This window comes from Simochromis diagramma, unplaced genomic scaffold (genome assembly GCF_900408965.1).
Source record: "Simochromis diagramma unplaced genomic scaffold, fSimDia1.1 OVJJ01000565.1, whole genome shotgun sequence".
NCBI classification, from domain to species: domain Eukaryota; kingdom Metazoa; phylum Chordata; class Actinopteri; order Cichliformes; family Cichlidae; genus Simochromis; species Simochromis diagramma.
The window spans coordinates 1,649,248-1,672,153 of NW_024387304.1; the positions used below are offsets into that span (position 1 = coordinate 1,649,248).

The 22,906-nt window shown below is 43.6% G+C and overlaps 1 protein-coding gene across 3 annotated transcripts in view; it reads right to left on the reverse strand.

Moving 5' to 3' along the window:
* Positions 1-22,906, reverse strand: part of vegfc (vascular endothelial growth factor c) — a 98,176-nt gene that overhangs the window by 17,891 nt on the left and 57,379 nt on the right. For 2 of the 3 annotated variants that reach the window (XM_040004158.1, XM_040004157.1), the window contains exon 5: positions 4,127-4,269. In XM_040004158.1, coding sequence (XP_039860092.1) covers positions 4,127-4,269 — 143 coding nt within the window. Of the gene's footprint in view, positions 1-4,126; positions 4,270-18,727; positions 22,511-22,906 lie in introns of those variants that run through there. The other variant, XM_040004159.1, reaches the window with a different exon arrangement.

Consider the following 22,906-nt stretch of genomic DNA (forward strand, 5'->3'; position numbering starts at 1 on the left):
TTCACTCCGTAACTTAAGTACATGCCACACAGAAACAACTATTGTCACGGCTGTGGCAGCAGTCGTGTGGTGTAGTGAAGGAAGGACCCAAACTGCTGGCACTGGCTGTGATGCGAGTAAGCTTTATTGCAGAAAGTGAACACAACAAAAGTGAGGGCAAAACTAAAACGTAACCTAAACTGGGAACAGCTAAAGAACAAACCTAAAATCATACAAACACGGGATGAAGAGCAGAAATGGCACAGAGGATGTTGGGCAGAGAGACACAGAAATTACACTAGGCTACACAGACGACTTGGCTGAGGTGTCCTGTGGGAGCAACACCAGAGCTGGTGATACCACAAAGTAAACAAACTGATCAGGAAGACTTTATTGTTGGCTGCAAACTGGAAACCTTTGGAGATGTTTCCAAAGGTTCTGGCTCTGTTTCCTCAAGGACAGATTCTTTTAGATCATGTTCAATAGTTTTTTACAATATATTTATCATATAATGCTTCATCATATATATATTGTATATATATCATATATCATATATATATGTTATATATCATATAACACTTTTGTTATTGTGACGAAAGAATTTCCCAAATATTTGATAAATGAATTATTTTCTATCTCATCTTAAAGTCCTGGCAGAGTATCTCAACGGAGGAGATACGCATTTGTGATAGCACAGGGTTGTAGACTTCAGTCAAACAATGAATGAAAAAGATTTTCATCCAAGACTCGTGGCTCAGGGGGTTGGGAAGCGTATCTGTAACCGGAAGGTCGCCGGTTCGATCCCTGGGCTTTCTGTCCTGGTCGTTGTGTCCTTGGGCAAGACACTTTACCCTACTGGTGTTGACCAGAGGGGCCAATGGTGCAATAGGGCAGCCTTGCCTCTGTCAGTCTGCCCCAGGGCAGCTGTGGCTACAACTGTAGCTTGCCTCCACCAGTGTGTGAATGCAAAAGTTAATGAATAGTGGCATTGTAAAGTCAAAGTCAACTTTATTTGTCAATTCTGCCACATGTACAGGACATACAGAGAATAGAAATTTCGTTACTCTCAAACCCTAGATGAAATAGCAAATGAACATTTAAATATAAGAGTGATTTAAAAAATGCAAATAAAATAATTAAAAAAGTAAAAATTTAAATAAATACAATACAATTTAACAAGAAATCTATGCAATATACAATATACAATATTCAGGTAAGGGTAAATGACATTGAGTGTAAACCAGGCAGAGTAGTGCAAATAGGCAAATAGTGCAAATGGAGATTTAGTAATATACGGTAAGAGATAGTGTAACAACAAAGTCTTATGAGGTAATGGCAGTCCAATGCTCCACAAAGTGACTGGTAACTGGTGCAGGCCAGTGAGTGAGTCAGAGAGAGTGTGTGTGTGTGTGTGTGTATGTGACAGAGTTCAGTGAGATCATGGAGGAGAAGAGGGGAGAGGGGGCAGAATCGGGAGGGAGTTAAGCTTCCTGACAGCCTGATGGATGAAGCTGTCCTTCAGTCTGCTGGTCCTGGCCTGGAGACTCCGCAGTCTCCTCCCTGACGGCAGCAGCTTGAAGAAGCTTTGCATTGGGTGCGTGGGATCAGCCGCTATGCAAAGGGATTTTTTAGTGAGACGGGTGCTGTAAATGTCCTGGAGGGAGGGGAGAGAGACACCAATGATCCTCTCTGCAGCTCTCACTATGCGTTGGAGGGTTCTATGACAGGACGCATTGCAGGCTCCAAACCACACAGTGATGCAGCTCGACAGGATGCTCTCGATGGTGCCTCTGTAGAAAGTGTACATGATGGGGGCTGGTGCTCCTGCTCTTCTTAGTTTGCGGAGAAAGAAGAGACGCTGCTGTGATTTCTTGGCCAGTGCTGTGGTGTTGTACGTCCAGGAGAGATCCTCTGTGATGTGCACACCCAAGAACTTGGTGCTGCTCACTCTCTCCACAGACGCTCCGTCAATGGTCAGAGGAGCATGTTGGGTGTGCACTCTCCTGAAGTCCACAACAATCTCCTTCGTCTTCTCCACATTCAGAGAGAGATTGTTGTCAGCACACCACGTGGCCAGGCGTCTCACCTCACTTCTGTAGTCGGTCTCATCCCTGTTGCTAATGAGACCCACCACCGTTGTGTCGTCCGCAAACTTGATGAAGAGGTTGGAGCTATATGATGGAGTGCAGTCATGGGTCAGCAGAGTGAAGAGGAGGGGTTCAGCACACATCCCTGCGGGGCCCCCGTGTTTAAAATGATGGTGCTGGATGTATTACTGCCGACCCGTACTGCTTGAGGTCTTCCGGTGAGGAAATCCAACAGCCAGTTGCACAGTGAGGTGTTGAGCCCCAGCTGGACCAGTTTTTGAGTGAGCTGTTGGGGGATTATAGTGTTGAATGCTGAACTGAAATCTATGAACAGCATTCGAACATATGAGTCTTTTTTGTCCAGGTGTGTGAGTGCTGAGTGGAGTGCAGTGGAGATGGCATCATCGGTTGAGCGGTTGGGCCGATACGCAAACTGGAAGGGATCCAGGGAGGGGGGCAGGACAGTCTTGATGTGTTGCATGACTAGTCGTTCGAAGCACTTCATCAGGATGGGAGTAAGTGCAACAGGACGGTAGTCATTAAAGCAGGAGGGAGATGACTTTTTTGGAACCGGAATGATTGTGGTGGCTTTAAAACATGTGGGGACGACAGCCTGGATGAGTGATATGTTGAAGATGTCTGTGAAGACATCAGTGAGTTCCACTGCACAGTCTCTCAGTACACGACCAGGAATGTTGTCAGGACCCGGAGCTTTACGTGCATTGATCCTGCTGAGGGATCTCCTCACGCTGTCCGGGGACAGAGTCATCACCTGGTCACCAGGAGGGGGTGGGGTCTTCTGTGCAGTGGTGCTGTTTTGGGCTTCAAAGCGAGCAAAGAAAGTATTCAGCTCGTTCAGCAGGGGGATAGTGCTATCACAGGTCTGTGGTGGGGGCTTGTAATCTGTGATGGTCTGAATGCCCCGCCACAGGCTCCGTGAGTCTCTGCTGTCTTTGAAGTGATGAGATATTTTCCTGGAGTACTGTCTCTTAGCCTCTCTGATGCCACGGGAAAGGTTGGCCCTAGCTGTCCTCAGGCTCGCCTCGTCTCCATCTCTGAAGGCAACATTCCGAGCTTTCAGCAGCCTGTAGACCTCTCCTGTCATCCATGGTTTTTGATTTGCCCGGACAGTTATGGTTTTCGTGACTGTTACATCCTCAATACACTTGTTGATGTAGGCAGTAACAGTCTCTGCGTACTCCTGGAGGTCAGTGGTGTTGTTATAGGTGGCAGCCTGCTTAAACATGTTCCAGTCTGTGGTGTAAAGCGCTTTGGGTGCCTTGAAAAGCGCTATATAAATCCAATCCATTATTATTAAAAACCTTTAAAATGGGAACAATGTGTAAATAACTGTAATTCCTAAACAGTTCATGCTGTACTTTTGAAAATACCCTTAAGCCTCTGTGGGCATGTAGCTCTTGTAGCCTTTTGAAAAAGGCTACAACAAGGCTAACAAGGCTTTATCTATCCATGATGCCAGATGACTCACAACAATTAGTTTTACTGTAGGTATATGTTAAAGACATAAATTCTAAATTCAGATAAAAATTAGGTTATTGTACTTGGTACTAAACATTTTAAAAACATGGTATCTAACTAGATCCTTACTCTGGATGGCATTACGGTCTTTTTTGACCAGCATATGTCCTTCAATGTACACAACAAATATGCATATCTCTAAAATTAGAAACATTTTCTTCAGAGCCATAATGAAAAACTAGTTTATGCATTTATTACTTCTAGGCTGGACTGTTGAACAGTAGCTGATTTAATTAGAGTACTTTAATTTCTCATGAATTCGGTGATGAGGTTTGATTTTAAGTAGTGCAACTACATGCAAAAGTAAGAACCACACAGTACCATTAACACTGCTTAGTACTGCAGATTTAACTTTGTGGAAGCAGATGATAATCTTATGCCTACTGCATGCCTGTCACCAGCTATAATTGTTGTTTTTCTTACTCTCTCTTTTTTTTTTTTTTTTCAAAATTGCTTGGGTAAAATAACCAACTGTAACTTTGCAGTATTTTCTTAAAAAATGAAAAAAAAGATACACTCACCAGTGTGCTGCTGGGAGGGCTTTGTAGGGAACACTAGTGGAGGAAGAGGATTGACATGCATACTGGCAGTGATACTGATGCACCTACATTGCCTGTTGCTCCAGGTCTGACCAAGAGGACACGTCCTGTTGGCTAATGGACACCTTCAATAGACGGAGACAAAAAGATTGATAATACTTAGTTAATCCACATGTTCTGAAATTTTGTTTCCTTTTTTCTGTGTTAGGCAATATAGATGTGCTCACTGGTTCACTCAGAATGCAGCAAAATGCAGCATCAAAAGAAAAGCCCATCACACAAACCATTGTGCAAGGTCTTTCTGCACCTTTGTGCTAGCAATATGCAAGAAAATCCTGAATTTAATTTTCTTGAATATATTAAATGCTTTAATTCAACCTTATGTATTTTATATGATCATCGGTGATGAGCAGTCCTAAAACATTTGTAATGAGAGTGCCTTTGTTTATTTGTTCTCCCAAGTCTGGGTAATTGGTCAAGAGGAAAATAATAATTTGGACACGCATTATGTGTATATATGGACAGAGAAGAGACAGATTATGATGGAAACGTCATGGATTTAATTATTATAACAAATACATTCCTCCTAATAGATGGTTTATGCTTTTTCAGTGCTGGGAAAAAGTATTTGTATATTTATCACTCTAATAAATGTGTAAGATCACCAAAAACATCTTACTATTAGATTGAGATAACCCAAGTAAATATGAAATACAGTTTGTAAATGATGAAATACACCTTGACTTGGTCCCTAATGCTCAATGTAGCTCCTCTGTCGTAATTCCACCCCCTTCTCACTTCCTCTCTGTTTTTCAACTTCTGTCTTTAATTGATATTGCTGATCTCATCCACAAATCAAAGCCTTCTACCTGCCAGTTTGATCCTATCCCCACTGTCCTTGTCAAAGCCAGTTTACCCTCTCTCCTTCCCCTCATATCTGCTATTATTCACTCTTCACTCACAACTGGAACTGTTCCTGTTTCTTTCAAAGTTGCCGCCATTACCCCAATCCTGAAAAAAACAGGTCTAGATCCCAACAACTTTAACAATTTTTGTCCTATCTCCAATCTACCATTCCTCTCAAAAATTCTTGAAAAAATAGTTGCTTCACAAGTCCATCTACACCTAACTGATAATAACCTTTACGAACAGTTCCAGTCTGGTTTCCGTCCTCTGCATAGCACCGAAACTGCTCTTATAAAAATAACAAACAATCTTCTTATGGCAGCTGATTCTGGTCTCCTCTCCATCCTTATTCTCCTTGATCTGAGTGAAGCCTTTGAAACCATCTCTCATCCCATTCTTCTTAGTAGATTAGCTTCTATTGGTCTCTCTCATACTCCATTAGCCTGGTTTAAATCATACCTGTCTGACCGCACTCAGTTCATTCAATTAAAATCCTTCACTTCTAAGCCTTCTCCTCTATCTACTGGGGTGCCCCAGGGATCTGTCCTCGGGCCCCTCCTTTTCATCCTTTACCTTCTTCCACTCTGACACATTTTTCGTAAATATAACATGCAGTTCCACTGCTATGCCGATGACACCCAGATTTACCTCTCTAAGTTTCCCATCCATTTTAAAATAATCCTTTATACATTTAAGGCTATTCATTCTCTCTCTCCACCATACCTCTCTGATTTAGTACAGATGAACTTCACATCCCGGTGCCTCACATCTTCATCTTCTCTTTCTCTCTCTGTTCCTTCCGCTCATCTGATTACAATGGGGGGCGGGGCTTTTAGTTGCTCTGCCCCTCAACTTTGGAATTCCTTACCCCCTGACCTCAGAAATATTAGTTCATTCCCTCATTTTAAATCCACCCTCAAAACTCATCTGTTTAAAATTGCTTATGTTTAAACCTCTGTATGCTCTTAACTTTTATCTGTTATTCTTATTATTGTGTATATTTCCAGTTTTTGTGTTTTTATTTGTTGTACAGTGTCCTTGGGTGCTTTGAAAGGTGCTATTTTTAAATAAAATGTGTTGTTGTTGTTGTTGTTGTTGTTGTTGTGTGGATGCTTTAAGGCATCCAAACTATTGAGTTCCTGTTTGTCTTTATTCTTTATCCTTTATTCTTCAAGTTGCTGCTTTCCTTGCCGCTTAACTACTCCCTCAGTTTTCAGCCGTTTTTCACCGTTCAAACTCAACTGTTCTGCTCTTTCTGCTAATGCTTGCTATGACTTTTGGTAATTATTACTATTATACTTTTTTAACTTTTTAACTTCCAAAATTCTGCTAAAACTTGCTTGATTTTGAAACTCAACTACATCCTCATACTTTCACGTAGAAACACCATTCAAACTTTAAAACGTTCTCAAATTATTGGGCTATCCATGTACGATTCAGCTTTTTCATATCTGTTACCGTTTTAATTTAATGCCTCTTCAAGTTTTCAGTTGCAGCTTTGTGATTTTTCAGAAAATACATGCGTCGTTATGGTTGCTATGCAATTAACTTAGAGTGGACATTTGAGCTTTTTGAATTTTCTCTTCATGTCCGAACAACTTCTTGCTACTCGCTCAATTTCTACTCAAACCCCACAAATTATGCATCAAAACGTAGGTATTTTTGCTGGCTTTCAGAAAATGTCACTATCATTGTTGTGGGAGTTACAGGTTTTTGCAAATCTCCTCAGAGCAACACGAAGTCTGAATACTCTCCATAGACGGTCAATGGAGAGCTTGTTCAAAATCAGCGCTGGAATTCTCTAATGAGACGCATTTTCAAATCGTCATATCTCCTTAACGAAGCAAAGTTAAGACATGAGGCTTGTCTTGTGCCAATATATCTTCAGACACTTCTGAAGACACTCACAATTCAAGAATTTTTCATTAACCTTTTATCATTTGGCCATGAGCTCTCTCTGTGCCTGTGTGTGTGTAAAGGGCTGCACCAGGTGCAGCTGTTTAGGGGGGAAACAGGCAGCCTCTCTGATCGGTGGATTCAAATTGAGCAGCTCCAGGCTGTTTGACTGACCTGGAAACGTAGGTCGTGTCCAAATTCATGGGCTGCATCCTCCTGAGGACCCGGCCTTCGCGGTCTACGTGGGCCGGGTCCTCAGAAGGTCGGGTAGGCCGGAAGTAAACGGCTGGCAAAATTGGATGGTCTAGCCTTCTGATTAGCGTCACAGCTGTCTCGGTGGAGTTTAATAAACTCGGTCGTCTGCTCCTTGCTATCTAAAATATAACAGGACACTGGCGTAAATTCTCGACCGTCTCATACTTCTGTTTAATCAGTTTTCTGTTTGACGTTTAGTCAGCTGTGTAAAAACCAAGGAGGAACCCACCTAAAGTTTTATTTTATCTAATCTAATCTAATAATCTGCAGTGATCTGAAAATGATGTGCCGGGAGTTGTGCCGTTCTCGGCGGCTTCAGTGACTTTCGGGCTCCCGGCTAGCTATCGAGCTGGTGGGTAGCAGACATCTCCGAAAACGTCGAAGCACTTTTGCTAATATGCGATATCTTGATAAACCGAGCAGATATTTGATGTTTACACAGCTACTTTCTACCCTGAAAATATGTTAAAAGTTTATTTTGTGACCCAGAAATATTAGTATCAGTAATTTTAAAACTTAGTAGTGGCCGCCATTGTTGGAAACTAGAGTTTGGCTGGGCCGCGCTATGAATTCTGGGATATGGTAGGCCACGAAGGACACACCCGACCATCCTTCAAATTCGGGGAAAAGGAGGACGCATTTGTCGGCTGCATTCGGAGGAGTCGATGAATTGGGACAGCCTTTGAATAGAATAGAATAGCCTTTATTGTCATTGTACAGAGTACAACGAAATTGGAGTGCCACTCCCTTGGTGCAAGTTTCAATAATAAATATAAATGTAAAATATAAAAAGTACAAAAAAAACAATCCTAAGTACTCAAACAATAGTATGTACAATATATACAGGATAGCAGCATTAATATAATGACAGTATGAATAGCAGCATAATATAATGACAGTGACGGTATGGAATAGGTTCAATTGTTTTTGTGCTTATTTACTACGGTGATAGCTCTGGGAAAGAAGCTATCCCTGAATCTATTTGTCCTGGTTTTATGTGACCTGTACCGTCGGCCTGACGGTAATAGCTCAAACAGTTGGTTGCTGGGGTGAGAGTGGTCCTTGATGATATTGCCAGCTCTGCTGAGGTACCGAGAGTTTGCAGTGACCTCCAGGCTGGGCAGAGAGCAGCCAGTGATCTTCTGGGCTGTGTTGATGACCCTCTGCAGTACTTTCCTGTCTGTAGCTGAGCACCCTGCATACCATGTTGTTATGCCGTACGTTAGGATGCTCTCTATGGTGGCTCTGTAAAATGTCACCAGCAGCCTCTCCTCCAGGTTGTTCCTCCTGAGCACTCTCAGAAAGTGGAGACGCTGCTGGGCCTTTTTAACCACCGCTGTAGTATTTGCAGTCCAGGAGAGGTCATCAGATATCTGCACGCCCAGAAACCTCATGGAGTGTACCCTCTCCACACAGCTCCCGTGAATGTAAAGTGGGGCCGGGTCTGCTCTGCCCTTCCTGAAGTCCAAGATAAGTTCTTTAGTTTTCGTGGTGTTCAGTTGGACACCACTCAGTCAGTCTGTTGACCTCATCTCTGTAGTCCGACTCATCCCCCCTTGAGATGAGTCCAACCACTGTGGTGTCATCCGCGAACTTTATGATGGTGTTTGAGAGATGGGTAGGGGAGCAGTCGGATGTGTAGAGCGTAAACAGGAGGGGACTCAAAACACATCCTTGTGGAGACCCGGTGCTGAGTGTGATGGTGCTGGACCGGTGGGGGCCGAGTCTGACAGACTGTGGTCTATTTGTCAGGAAGTCCTTGATCCAGAGGCAGATGGGGGTGGAGAGTCCCAGGTGAGACAGTTTCTGGACCAGGATCTCCGGGATGATATGATTGAATGCTGAGCTGAAGTCCAGAAAGAGCATTCTCACATAGCTTCCTCGGTGCTCCAGGTGACTCAGCGCAGTGTGGAGCGCTATGGTGATAGCGTCCTCGGTGGAACGATTTGTCCTGTAGGCAAATTGGTGGGGGTCCAGAGTGGGAGGCAGACCGGCCCTGATGTGCTGACAGACCAGTCTCTCAAAGCACTTCATCACTACAGGCGTAAGTGCAACAGGCCTGTAGTCATTTGGGCTGGCCACAGCTGTCTTCTTGGCGATGGGGATGATGGTGGAGGTTTTGAGGCAGGGCGGGACGGTGTTTGATGACAAGGAAAGGTTGAAGATTTTAGTGAAGACTCCGGTCAGTTCGTCAGCACATGCTCTGAGAACCTTTCCATGTATTCCATCAGGACCTGCCGCCTTCCTGGGATTCACTGACCTTAGAACACACCTCACTTGGTGCTCCCTAAGTGTTAGTGTGCCAGTGCTGGGGGCGGGTGGAAGTGGTGTGGCAGCTGAGGGCTTGGTCGTCTCAAAGCGGGCGCGTCGCTGTGACGTCGGTTTACAAATGCGGCCTCAGGAGGATGCAGCCCATGAATTTGGACACGACATTAGAAGAAACACTATTAACAGCCCCTGCTCACTTTCTGCTCTCTCTCTCTGTGTGTTTGCGTGTGTGTGTGTGAGTGTGAGAGTGAGAGAGAGAGAGACCGTTTTTAGGCCGCATCTCATTAGTGGATTCAAATTAAATATATCCAGACTGGTTGACTGGCATAGATCCTGTATGTGTGTGTGTCTCTCTGTACATGTATTTCCATATGTGCCCATAGCTCTAATTTTGCGTATCTGCTGGCTGTTCTTTCCTGTTTTTCTAAAGTTTGTTAAAATTTGTTTTAGTTAAACAATAAGTAGTTTTGAGGAAAATTCACCTTGTTAAGCTGGTAATATTTGTTTTCCAATATTTCTATTTAAGTTATTAATATTCTGCTAACTCATAGTATTTCTGCTATCACATAGTATTTCGGGTATTTTTTAGTATTTATGGTAAATCATAGTGTTTTTTCTAAATCATAGTATTTCTGCTAAATATAGTATTTCTACTAAATATAGTATTTCTGCCAAATCATAGTATTTCTGCCAAATTATAGTTTTTCTGTTAAAATATCACGTCTCTCTTAAGTCACAATATTTTTGCTAATATGTTATGTTAATGCTCCATGTCAGAAATATTTTGCAGAAAGCCCATGTCTCTGTCTATGTTAGGAAGGGGTGCAGCTGTATTGACAGGAACAACTACACAGCCTGACAAAGCAGACAGAAGCAGCATCTCTGACTGGTGGATTCAAATTGGGCAGATCCAAGCTGTTTGACTGTCATAGATACAGTTGAAAATATAAAGCTGAAAAAAGCTGATGTCAGCATTTGAAAAAGGTTTTAAACTTGTAATAACTTCACAGAAGCACTGTGTGTGTGTGTGTGTGTGTGTGTGTGTGTGTGTGTGTGTGTGTGTGTGTGTGTGTGTGTGTGTGTGTGTGTGTGTGTGTGTGAGAGAGAGAGAGAGAGAGAGAGACCCTTTCTTGGCAAAATCTCATTGTAGGATTCAAATTGAATATATTCAGACTGGTTGACTGGCAGACATCCTGTGTGTGTGTGTCTCTCTGTGCACTTGCTTTTCCATATATGTCCATATTTGTAATTGTGTGTATTTGTTGGCTGTTCTTTCTTGTTTTTGTTTTTTTTGTTTGTTTTGTTTGTTTTTTTATTTCTGCCCATTTCTCACAGGTGAACAACAATTAGTTTTGAGGGAATTTAACCATGTTCAGCTTTTTTCAGCTGGTCATTTTGCTTTTCCAATATTTCCAAGTGAGTTATTACTATTCTGCTAAATCATAGTATTTGTTCTAAATCATATTAATTCAGCTATATCATAGTATTTCTGCCAAATCATAGTGTTTCTACTAAATTATAGTTGTTGTTTTTTTTACTAAATATAGTATTTCTGCTAAATCATGGTATGTTATAATATTTGTGCCAAATCATAGTTTGTCTGCCAAATTGCAGCATTTCTGCTAAATCACAGTATTTCTGCTGAATCAGAGTATTTCAGCTATATTGTAGTATTTTCCTAAATCATAGTATTTCTGTAATGTTTAAGTATTTTTGCTAAATATAGTATTTCTGTTATCTTATAGTATTTCTCCTAAATTCTTGTATTTCTGAGAAGTTACCATGTTCCTGCTAAGTTACAATATTTACAATATAAGTTCTGCTCTTTTATTATATATCTGCCAAGAATCACGTTTCTTTTAAGTTATTGCAGTTCTGCTAAGTCATTACATTTTTTGCAAATTTCTTATGCTTCTGCAAAGTTTTTACAGTTTTTGCAACTTTTCAGCTTTTTCAGCTAGTTTTAGCAAACAGCTTCAGCTTTACAGCATCCACACAGCATTTTCACAGGAAATGCCAATTTTTCTATTTTTTTTAATTCAATATTCTACACAGAATACTCCATAATGACAATGTGGAAAAAGCTTGCTTGAATTTCTTTCAAAGTTATTGCAAATAAAAACAAAATATATCATAAATAGGTAACAGTCTTTGCCATGACTCTCAAAATTGAGCATTATGTTTCCGCAGATCATCTACAACTTGATTTCAGTCTATCTGTGCTAAATTCAGTTAATTAGACATGATTTGGAAAGGCACACACCTGTCTTTAAAAGGTCCCATAGTTGACAGTGGATGTCAGAGCATAACCCAAACCATCAAGCTCAAAGACCTGTCAAAATACAATCTGAGATAACATTTTATAAAGCTCTTCTTTCAGCCCTTGGTACTTCTCGAGCTTCTTACTTTTCTTTTTTCTCATGTTGCTTTCACTTGGTATAGCTACATCTATTACTGTGGCTATCTTCTTCTGCTTATCCAACACTAGGTTAGCCATCACCACTTTGCCCATGTGTATCTGGAAGTCCCACAGGATCTTAGCTCAGTCATTCTACACCACTCTGGGGGGCATGTCCCACCTTGGCCTTGGGACTTCCAGGCCATACTCGACATAAATGTTCCTGTATACTATGGCGGCCACTTGATTATGGCATTCCATGTATGCCCTGGTTGCTTGCACCTTACTGTTATCTGCTGGATTGTCTCAGAGGCATCTTTACACAATCTGCACCTTCATCTTATTATCCCATCTGATCACTGGGAGGGCGTAGGTGTTGATTGCCCAGATCTCGTTCTTCCCGTTCAGCTGACTCTTCAGGACTTGCCTTACTCTTTGCAAGTATTTGGTGGTTGCAGCTTTCCTATCAGCCTTGCCATGGTTCTCATTTGCCTGTGGGATTCCCAGGTACTTGTAGCTGTCCTCGAAGTCGTACAATCCCCTAAGTTCTGACTACTTTCCCTCTCTTTGTTACCAGCCGACTACACTTCAACAGTCTGAATGACATTCCAATGTCATTGCTATAGATCCTAGTGGTTTGAATCAGTGAATCAATGTCTCATCCACGACTGGCATACAGTTTGAGGTCATCCATGTACAGGAGGCGGCTAATGCATGCTCAATTCCATAGTCGGTATCTGTAGCCAGTCTTGTCGATGATCTCACTTAAGGGGGTTCATCCCTATGCAGAACAGCAGTACGGACAGAACACCTCCTTGGTAAATCCAGCACTTGATGGTGACTTGTGCAGTTGGCTTGAAGTTGGCCTTAAGTGTTGTTCGCCACATCCCTATTGAGTTCTTGAGTAAGGTTCTTAACGTCCTGTTGATCTTGTGTAGTTCTAGGCATTCCAGGATCCATGGGTGGGGCATTGAGCCATAGGCCTTCTTCTAGTCAATGCAGGTGACGCACAGGTTGGTGAGCCTGGACTGCTCTGTCTACCGGGAGCTGGTGGCCCCTTCTGGTGTTCCTGCCAGTTCCTTTCTGTGGCCTGCTCATGTATTGAGCCATGTCCCTGTTCATCTTAGCTGCTATGATGCCTGATCATGTGGTACTGAGGCAGGTTATTGGCTGCTAGTGGGATGCGACCGGTCCCTGCTGGGGATCCTTGGGTAGTAGGACTGTCTGGCCTTCAGTTAGCTATTCCAGGTGTGTCTCATCTACTAGCAGCTGTTCCATTTGGCACAGCTGCCACTGTGATGGTTACTGAATCCTGTCAGTCCTGTTATCAGCTCACCTTGTGTGGTAAACAGGCCAGTTTGTTTGCTCTTTCCTTGCTACTTGTTCCCGTGTGATACCATACCTTTTTTTGTCTCCAGTGTTAACCCTGTCTGCCTCAGAAACTATTTCCATGTGCATTCACCAACCTCTGCTGGATGCCATTTATCTCCTGTTGCCTGGCATCCCAACTAAACTGTATGTTTAGTTAGGAGCCACTCCACACAGCCTTCCTGCTCTCACAGGAAGCCTGTGGAAAATGTTGCTAAACTCACCTCCCTCTCCTCCCTCCCAGATCTTGCCCAGCTTCTCACTGCCAGTTTCCATTTTCCCTGCTAGCACAGTCTCTCGTTCTAGTTAATGTAATCCTTGTGTTAAGTCAATCTCTGACTCTTGCCTAAGTAAAGGCTCATTCATGAGTTTTTGTTTGTTTGTTCATCTCTGTAAACATTTGTATCATTGTTTGTAAACATATCATGATTGAATAAAGTCTTTAACTGATTCATGTGCCTAATTTTTTTGCCTGGGTTCTGCATTTGTTTGCAATACCACAGTAATAAACATTACCCTGTATCACAGTATTTCATCAAATTCAAAATAATAATTAAAATAAATTGTACTTCTTCTCAGTTTGACTGTTGGATATGTTTTCTGTGTTCTATTGTGAATAAAACATTTGTTCGTGACATTCAGAACTCTATGCATTCTGTTTTTATTTACATTTTAACACAGCATCCCAATTTCTTTGGGATTGGGGTTGTAAATTATTGTATAATAAGAGACTAAATGGCAAACAGATGCAGAGGCGTTAAGACTTGTGGCAAAGGTAACCTTTTTCTGGCTGTAAGGGAAGGTATCAATTTATAATGATGCTACTCCTACATATAATGTAGAACACTTGTAAGCCATTATGTTATAAGTAACTACATATTGTTATTAATCTTTTAATATTTATGTAACTGAAAATAAACTGAACTGTGAATTACTCTGGAAATCAGATACCTAGTTTGGATTTTTAGAAAATGCCAACAAAAAAATATATTACCCTTGAAAATATTGTACATAGAAACACACATGATCAATTATAAACCACCTGAATGTAAAAACTGTTGATCTGAAATGCCATATTTAGGGGAACCATTGACTTAGACACAGAGATGGACAACAGTTGGTGTGTTTGCAGACAGAGAAATTGTTTGAAGTCATGAAAGCGTCTGGCAGTGAAAAAAGAACCAACATGGTTTCAATTAGAGCTGCAGTGGTTTGGATACGCAAGCACACATACAAAGTATTAGAGGGTGAAGTGGAAAGGGAAAGGAAAAGTTTAAGAGAGTGATAGAAAGAGAGAGATAGCTTTCTGGCGTGAGCAGAGGGGAATGGCTCGGGTGCATTCTTGCACTTCACCTAATGTGAAACATATCTGTGTGCTTCATGTTGATGCATGAGTTTTTGCAGCTATAACCTGTTTAACTTCACTGTCTGCGTTTGTGCACATATATGTGTCTCCATATTTGTACAGAAGAGTTACAACAACCTCCAGACATGAAAACAAATTCACCATCTACTGTTCAAATATTTATGGACTAAATGTAAAAAGTTGGTTAATGGGTTTGAAGTCTAAATATACGTGATTTATATTTTGTTAGTAGATCTTTGGGCAGATCATCATATTATACACTTACTACTTTTTACCTACAAACATAATCTTAACTGTCTTACTTTCCCGAATTTAAATCTAGTCTTGAGGTCTAGGAGACATAACTTCGCCTTCCATATCTGAGCAAGTCATTACTCTCCAATTTGTAGTGTATTAGTGTATTTCAAGCAGACACACACCTGAAGAGGGCTTCTTCCATTTCCTATTTCAATTTCATTCTCACAAGTCCCAGGAAAACTGTTGGCCATCACAAAATGTGTACGCAAGCCAGTTCTGTTCCTATGACCTCATAAATATAAGTGAACAATAATCATTCTAATTCAAAAAATTGAAGGAAAAAAGAAAGAAAAAGAAACGAAAGAAGAACAAGTTTTCAGACCATTAGAGCAAATATTAGAAAAACTGTGCCATCCATTCATCTATCCATCCACCCAATCCAGGCTTGGGTTGGGATAGAGGTACCTAAACCTTTGCCACGCCTGCAGTTGTTCTGGAGGGATACTGAGGCACTCCCAAGCCAGCCAAGAGATTTAATCCCTCTTTCCTGGGTCTCCTCCTCCTCCAGACCATATCTGAAACACCTCACCTACTAGGTGCTCAGGAGTAGTGATATGCGAATCATATCGTTCAATACTCGAGAATCACTTTACTGACTCGTGAATCATGATTCACAAGCCCAACTGACTCATTCACTGACTCATCCCTGTTGCTGTTAGCAAACTAATTTCAATAGTAGAAATATATCTAGCTTGTAATTAAAATTGTGCGGAAAAAAACAACAGCCAGTTTCTTAACAGAAACATTTCTGCTCTGAACTGGAAGAAAAAACCCTGAGTAGAAAGCTCACATCAAGACAATAGCTCTTCAGTTCACAGTAGCATCGCTCTGCTAACAGCACATTTGAGTTACTCACCCCCTCCCTTCCTGTGTGGAATGGTAGCATAAGCGAATCACTCACTCACTCACTCATCCCCTTCCTCTGCTGTGCTGAATCGTAGCATGAAAGAATCACTCAGTCACTCACCCACCCCCTTCCCTTGCTGTGCTGAATCGTAGCATGAACGAATCACTCACTCACTCACCCACCCCCTTCCCTTGCTGTGCTGAATCGTAGCATAAGCAAATCTCTCACTCACTCCCCCCCCACCCCCTCCTTTGCTCACAGCTTCTTCTTCTTGGTGTTAAGTGACGGCTGTGTGCAGACAGGAATAGGACCCAAGGTGCAGACTCCAGAGACAAACTTAAACCGAAACAGCTTTAATGCTGAACTCAAACATAACATAACTGGGAAAAAATCAAAATAAACTAACACCGGCAGACTGACAAAACACACAGCAAAATAAACGGTAGATCGCAACCCAGACACAGAGAAACACAGGGCTTAAATACACAGAGGGAGCAATCAGGGAATGGATAACAGGAGGGAAACACAGCTGGGGCAAATCAGGCCTAACGAGACAAGGGGAAGCGAAACCAAATACCTTAACATCAGACATGGACTTTCAAAATAAAACAGGAAACATGACACAGACTGAACTAAAGACACAGACTCGCACGCACTGCAACAGAGGGAACAGAGACGTGGGACTAGGGCAGACACAGACACTGACTGGACACGGGGATATAGCAACTAAGGATACACAGAGACGCGAACTAGACAAGGGAATACAGCTGACAGGGGAGACAGAGCAACTAGAAAAGACAGAGACATAAACCATAAGACAGAACTCAAAGAAACCAAAGACTAGAAATGATAAATAATATAACTCAAAAACCCTGGGTCAACGACCCAGGCATCCTAACAGTACCCCCCCCCCCCCTAAAGGGCTGGCTCCCAGACAGCCCAAACCCGAACACCAAAACAAAAAAACAACCCAACCAGGGTGGGCGGTGGGGGAAACAGGATGGAGGGCTCGAAACAAACCAAACAAGGAGCCAGAAACAAAAAAAGTGCAAACACCGGAGCCCAGAAAGCAACATAACAAAACACAGGCTCACGACAGGCGCAGGCGGCCAGGAAAAACAGTCCACACAAAGTTCAGGGGGGCGGCCCGGAGGCTGACGGCCCAAGAGCCCAGAAAAGAGTTCAGGGGGCCTGCCGGGCGGGAGGCACCGGCGGCGACGGAGCAGATCAGGAGGCTGGCCGGGCGGGAGGCACCGGCGACGACCGAGCAGGTCAGGAGGCCGGCCGGGCGGGAGGCACCGGCGACGACCGAGCAGGTCAGGAGGCCGGCCGGGCGGGAGGCACCAGCGACGACCGAGCAGGTCAGGAGGCCGGCCGGGCGGGAGGCAGGAGGCACCGGCGGCGGCGTAGTTCAGGGGGCCGTCCATGACGGCAACAACGTCCAGTACGAGCAGGCTGGACAGGACGTGCAGGACGAGCAGGCCAGACAGGACGTGCAGGACGAGCAGGACGAGCAGGCCGGACAGGACGAGCAGGCCGAGCAGGCCGGACAGGACGAGCAGGACCAGACGGCATGGGGACCTCAGGCGCAGACGAAGCTGAACACTCGGAGGCCGGACCAGGTGGAGCTGCAGAGGCCGGACCAGGCGGAGCTGCAGAGGCTGCAGGCGGAGTGGATGTTGAGGTTGCAGGCGGTGGAGCCGGTGGTGGCTGAATGGCCTCGCCAGAACCATCAGCAGACACTGGGATGTGCTGGCTGGGTCCGCCAGAACCGTCAGCAGATACTGGGATGTGCTGGCTGGGTCCTCCGGGACCCCCAGCTGACGATGCAAGAGGGTGAACGGGCCCCTCGGACCCTCCAGCGAAGACAGGAGGCTGAACGGGCCCCTCGGACCCTCCAGCGGAGACAGGAGGCTGAACGGGCCCCTCGGACCCTCCAGCGGAGACAGGAGACGGCTGGAGCGGTTCCTCGGACCCTCCAGCGGGAACAGACGGCTGAAGCGGTCCCTCGGACCCTCCAGCGGAGGCAGGTTGCTGGACGGGCCTCTCGGACGCTCCAGCGGAGGCAGGTTGCTGGACGGGCCTCTCGGACCCTCCAGCGGAGGCAGGTTGCTGGAGGGGCCCCTCGGACCCTCCAGCGGAGGCAGGTTGCTGGACGGATGACCGAGGAGAGGAGTGACGGTGGCGTTGCTTCCTTCTAGACGAGGGAAAAGGAACCGGTGGAGAAATGGAGACCTCCTCCTCATCCTCCGACCACACAGCCGCCAGGAAAAAGGCAGGCGAATGGACAGGCGAGCAAGGTCCCGGCTGGTGTGAGGAAGGAGAGGAAGCCTGTAGTGGCGATGAGGCAGAGTGTGCGTTGTCCTGGGGCGGCGGTGGGGAAGATGTAGTGAGTGAGAGAGCAAGCTCACCAGCCCTGACTTGCTCTCTCCAGGCAGTTATGGTGTTCCCCAACTCAGTGTCCTTAGCAAACTGGCTAAGCCGGGGGTTATATCGAATGATGGCCTCCACCGCACTCAGCCCAACTGCCATGGTCCTTAAATCCGGGCACTGGGTGATGCGGTCGAGCAGGCTCACCATCCGCTCCATCTCAGTGTTGTACTCCGAGGAAAAAGAGTCTGCGGGGTCCATGTTCTGGTCGCGATCTTCTGTTATGAGTGGCTGTGTGCAGACAGGAATAGGACCCAAGGTGCAGACTCCAGAGACAAACTTAAACCGAAACAGCTTTAATGCTGAACTCAAACATAACATAACTGGAAAAAATCCAGGCATCCTAACACTTGGTTGTTAAGGTGCATTACCACCCCCTGGCTCACAGCTCAGTGGACATTTAGATGAGAAAATATATATTTGACACATTTGAGGAAAATACTAATAAAATAAAAATAAAAATAAATAAAATACATTTTCCCTGTAGAAATCTAAATTTTTTTTGCTCTTTTTTGCTCTATAAAAATAGTTGTTTTTCTTTTTCAATCATCTTAGCAGTAGGATATACATGAAAAGAGAACCAAATTAAGTTTGAGTGAAAATGTAAATTTTTTGCACTCTCTGGGCAACTGACTCAGTGACTCAAGTGACTCAAAAAACACGATTCATTTTGGTGAGTGACTTATTCAAACTTGCTTCAGTAAAAAGAATCGAATTTATCATCACTACTCAGGAGGTCTCCAGGAGGTCTCAAATGCCTAAACCACCTCTACTGGCTCCTGTTTGACATTGAGGAGTAGCGGCTTTACTGAGTATCTTTTCTTATTTTTTTTCAACAAAAATAAGCACATTATAACAAGAATTAGGCAAGACAAAGTCAAGATAGTCGTTTACCAGCTCATATTTTAAAAAGCCTCGTAAGGCTATGTTAATGCAATTGGGTGATTTTCTCTCATTTCTGCATTGTAATTTGGAATCAAATGGATTTAAGGAAATGGCATTTCTTTATTTCTAAGCCAGAGCTGCTGAAAGTTCATCAAATTTTTTCACGCCAATGGACCATTGTTTTTACAGCAATGGTGGATCATGGAGCTTAGCAATATTTTTTATAAGCCAAGCTGTCTTGTTGGCTGTCTTGAGCCAATCTCTCTTTCGGCTTTGTCATGTGACAAAGTAAAAATACAGATTCAAACGGATGAAGAAAGACACAGGTGAAATGACCATGGAATGTACCAAAAACTGATCCTACACTATCTTTTGGTCTTTAGATAGAGATAAACAATGGCTTAGGTTTTGTCTGAAAATATACCCCTAATTTCCTTCGGGATTAATAAAGTATTCTGATTCTGATTCTCCTGATTATGAGAGTGATCTTGTTTTTATGGGGTTGTAAAAGAAACATAGTCCACCAATCTCCACTGTTTGGGCTGTTTGAATGGGTGCAAATACATTGAGATTTTTGCACATTACATGTAGCACATTAGAGCCTCTGTTGTGGTGGTTCATTGTCTTAGATTCTGGCATTAACACAATTACTATTTATTCCCTCTAAATAAACTAATTTGTAAGTATTGTTTCAGCACAGGAAATGTGGTTGCAGGATATGGAATTCAAGAGGCTAGAGTTCATATTTTGAGGCAGGAGGTAGTCAGTGGGGCAAACTTTTGACCAAAGGCTTCCTAGCAGGTAAATTTTCATGCTGGTTTCTGTCATCTAGTCACTTCTATGACTAGAAGTGACTGTCTTTTAAAAAACATACTCATGACAATCATAGATACTTTTTTTTTTTACCGTAGCAGGATAAAGAATAAAAATGGTACAGTGTACAATAAATAAACGCCACATTCCAAGTGCTATAGGCCTTATACTATGAGAATTTTTTCCTGAGTGAGTAAAAGGTAGGAGTGCAACCGAGCAGTGCAAATTGCATTAACACATAATATGTATACCATAAAGAAGAAACAACTGCAAAAGGGTATAATGCAGAAATACATGGGGGCAGGGATACCTCAGTAGGTAGAGTGGTCGCCCCATGATCGGAAAGTCGGGGGTTCGAATCCACTGAACGGCTACCCTGAGGGACCCCTGAGCAAGGTACCGTCCCTACATACTGCGCCCTGGGTGCCTGCTTAGTGGCTGCCCACTGCTTCACTGAGTGAATGGGTCAAATGCAGAGAAAAACAAGTAATTTCCCCATGGGGATCAATAAAGTATACATTATTATTATTATTATTATTACATGTATGAAAAAGTATGTGTGAAAACATTTGCCTAACAGGTGTGTTCTGTCGGGCATACGTTTCTGTGGCATGCCTGTCACAGAAAGAAGAATTATGTTACAGCTTTACAGAGAATGGTGGGAATGATTTCCTGGGGTGTTCTTTTTAGTAGCAGGGTTAAATCACAAGTGGGAAGGATTTCTGATGGCTCAGTAGTGTTGAATGGAGTGGTTGAGATGGATTGTCCATGAGGGAGAGCAGTTTGTTCAGTGAACAATGATAGTTTGCATGTGACTGGACATATGCAGACTGCACAAGTAACTTACCCCACCTTTTAGTGGTCATAATTTTGGCTTATATGTGTGCATTTAGCCAATTTATTATATAATATAATATGTAAACAAATAACAACATGTAATGAACATTAAATAAAAAGTTCTGATATAATGTTCTCCAGGAGAACTTTAAAATGATTTTGAGGGAGGCTGGGGACATTGAGTCCAAATGAACTATGTTCTGCACCTCTGTTTGAGGCTGCTGCGAACGAGTTGGGGCTACAAGGTGGTTGGTGCCTGTCATGGTGGTAATTCCTAAATGAGATGTGGACCAGCAGGCCAAGCGGAATGCAGCTAAAGTAATAGTTTAACCAAACCCCAGGTGAGGGAGGAGTTTGGTGAGACAAGGAAAAAGACTTTCAGCCTGCCTCAAAACAATTTTGGGCAAACCATCAGGAGACTCAGGATGGGAAAGGGGTGTTCTACTCACATGGTGCATAGTGTAGGTGGGATGTTGCTGACTTCAACTGACAAGACAGTCGGGCGGTGGAAGGGAGTATGGGGATGAGGGGGAAGACTTGCCCATCACTAGGGCAAAATCATTGAGGCAGTTAAACAACTCATTGGTGTTTGGGTTTCTGGGGTGAATGAGGTTTCTGCCAATACAGTTTCTGAAGGCCCAGAATGTTGCAGGGTTGTCCTGGTTGACGCAACTCTACTCCATCATGTGGCACTCTGGAGTGGTTCCTCTGGATTATCAGACTGCTGTGGTGGTCACCATCTTTAGGATGGGGTATCAGAGGGTTAACTACAGGGAAATTATACTCTTCAGCCTCCCTGGGACGGTCTATGGCAGGGTACTGGAGAGGAATGTTAATCCATCTTTCGAACCTCAAATAAAGGGGGAACAATGCGATTTTTGTTCGCTGGTTGCTGAACATTTGATTAGTTCTTTATCCTCTCAAGGATATATAAGACTGTGTGTGAATTTGCCCAACCACTCTACATGTCTTTTGTTGATTTGGAGAAGGCACTCAACTTGGTCCCATGGAGTATCCTGTGGGAGGAGCATGGGAAGCATGGGGTGTCTGGCCTGTTGCTATTAGCCATTTGAGCTCTGTAATTGTTGCAGGAGCTTGGTCCACATTGTCAGCAATAACTCATTCCTGGTGGGTGTTGGACCGAGTGAGGGCTGCGCTTTGACACCAGTTCTGTTCATAGAGAATTTCTAGGCATATCCAGGTAGATGGCCAAGTGGCTTCAGAATATTGTCTTTGATTTTGCAGATAATGTGGTTCTGCTGGGCTCATCAGCTGGTGGCCTCCAGCTCGCACTGATTAAGGGGAGAAAGGAAGAGGAGATTGACAGGTGGATTGGGGCTACGGCTGCAGTGATGAGGACATTGCATCAGGTTATTGTAATTAAGGGAAGAGATGAGTGTAAAAAAGCAAAACCCTACCCTAGCCTAGCTTATTATCACAAGATCTGAGTACTGAGATCTGGTGAACACAATAAATGAGATCCTGGATACAAGCGGTGGTAAATAAGCTATCTCCGAAGGGTGGCTCTCCCTTAAAGAAGGTGAGGAATTCAGCCATCCAAGAGTGGTTTAGAGCAAATTCACAACTCCTACACATGGAAAGGTGCCAGTCAAGGTGGTTCAGGGATCTGACTAGAATCCCTCCTGGATGAGGTGCTTCGAGCATGCCCCACCAAAGGAGGCCATGGGACAGACCCACGACACGCTGAAGAGATTACCTTTCTCAGCTGGCCTGGGAATGCCTGGAGGTGTCTGGGGAGAGGGAGGTCCTTGCTTAGGCTGCTGCCCCCACGACCCAGCCCTGGATAAGCAGCAGAAAATAGATGGATGGATTGATGGAAGAAATCTTAGTTCTCACCGTCAATCGTTTGACGAAAAGTACACCTCTGTTTCAGGTAATGCTCCACAGCGTAAGCGACTTTGTCTGCACCTAAGTAGATCACATTTGGCTGAACAAAGTAAAAAACATTTGTCACTATAAATATGCGGATTTGTGTTAAATTATTTGCCATTTTATTCCATTCTATAACAGCAGTGTTTTCAGAGGACACAAACTGGCAAGAAGAACTTGCTAAGAGAATTCCAAGGGTCAGCTGGTCATAAATCCCAGCATGCATCATGCAGGTATAAGCACAGGAACATACAAATGCCATAGTTAACCTAGAAAAGGTTAAAGGTCTTAAATAATCAGGCCCCA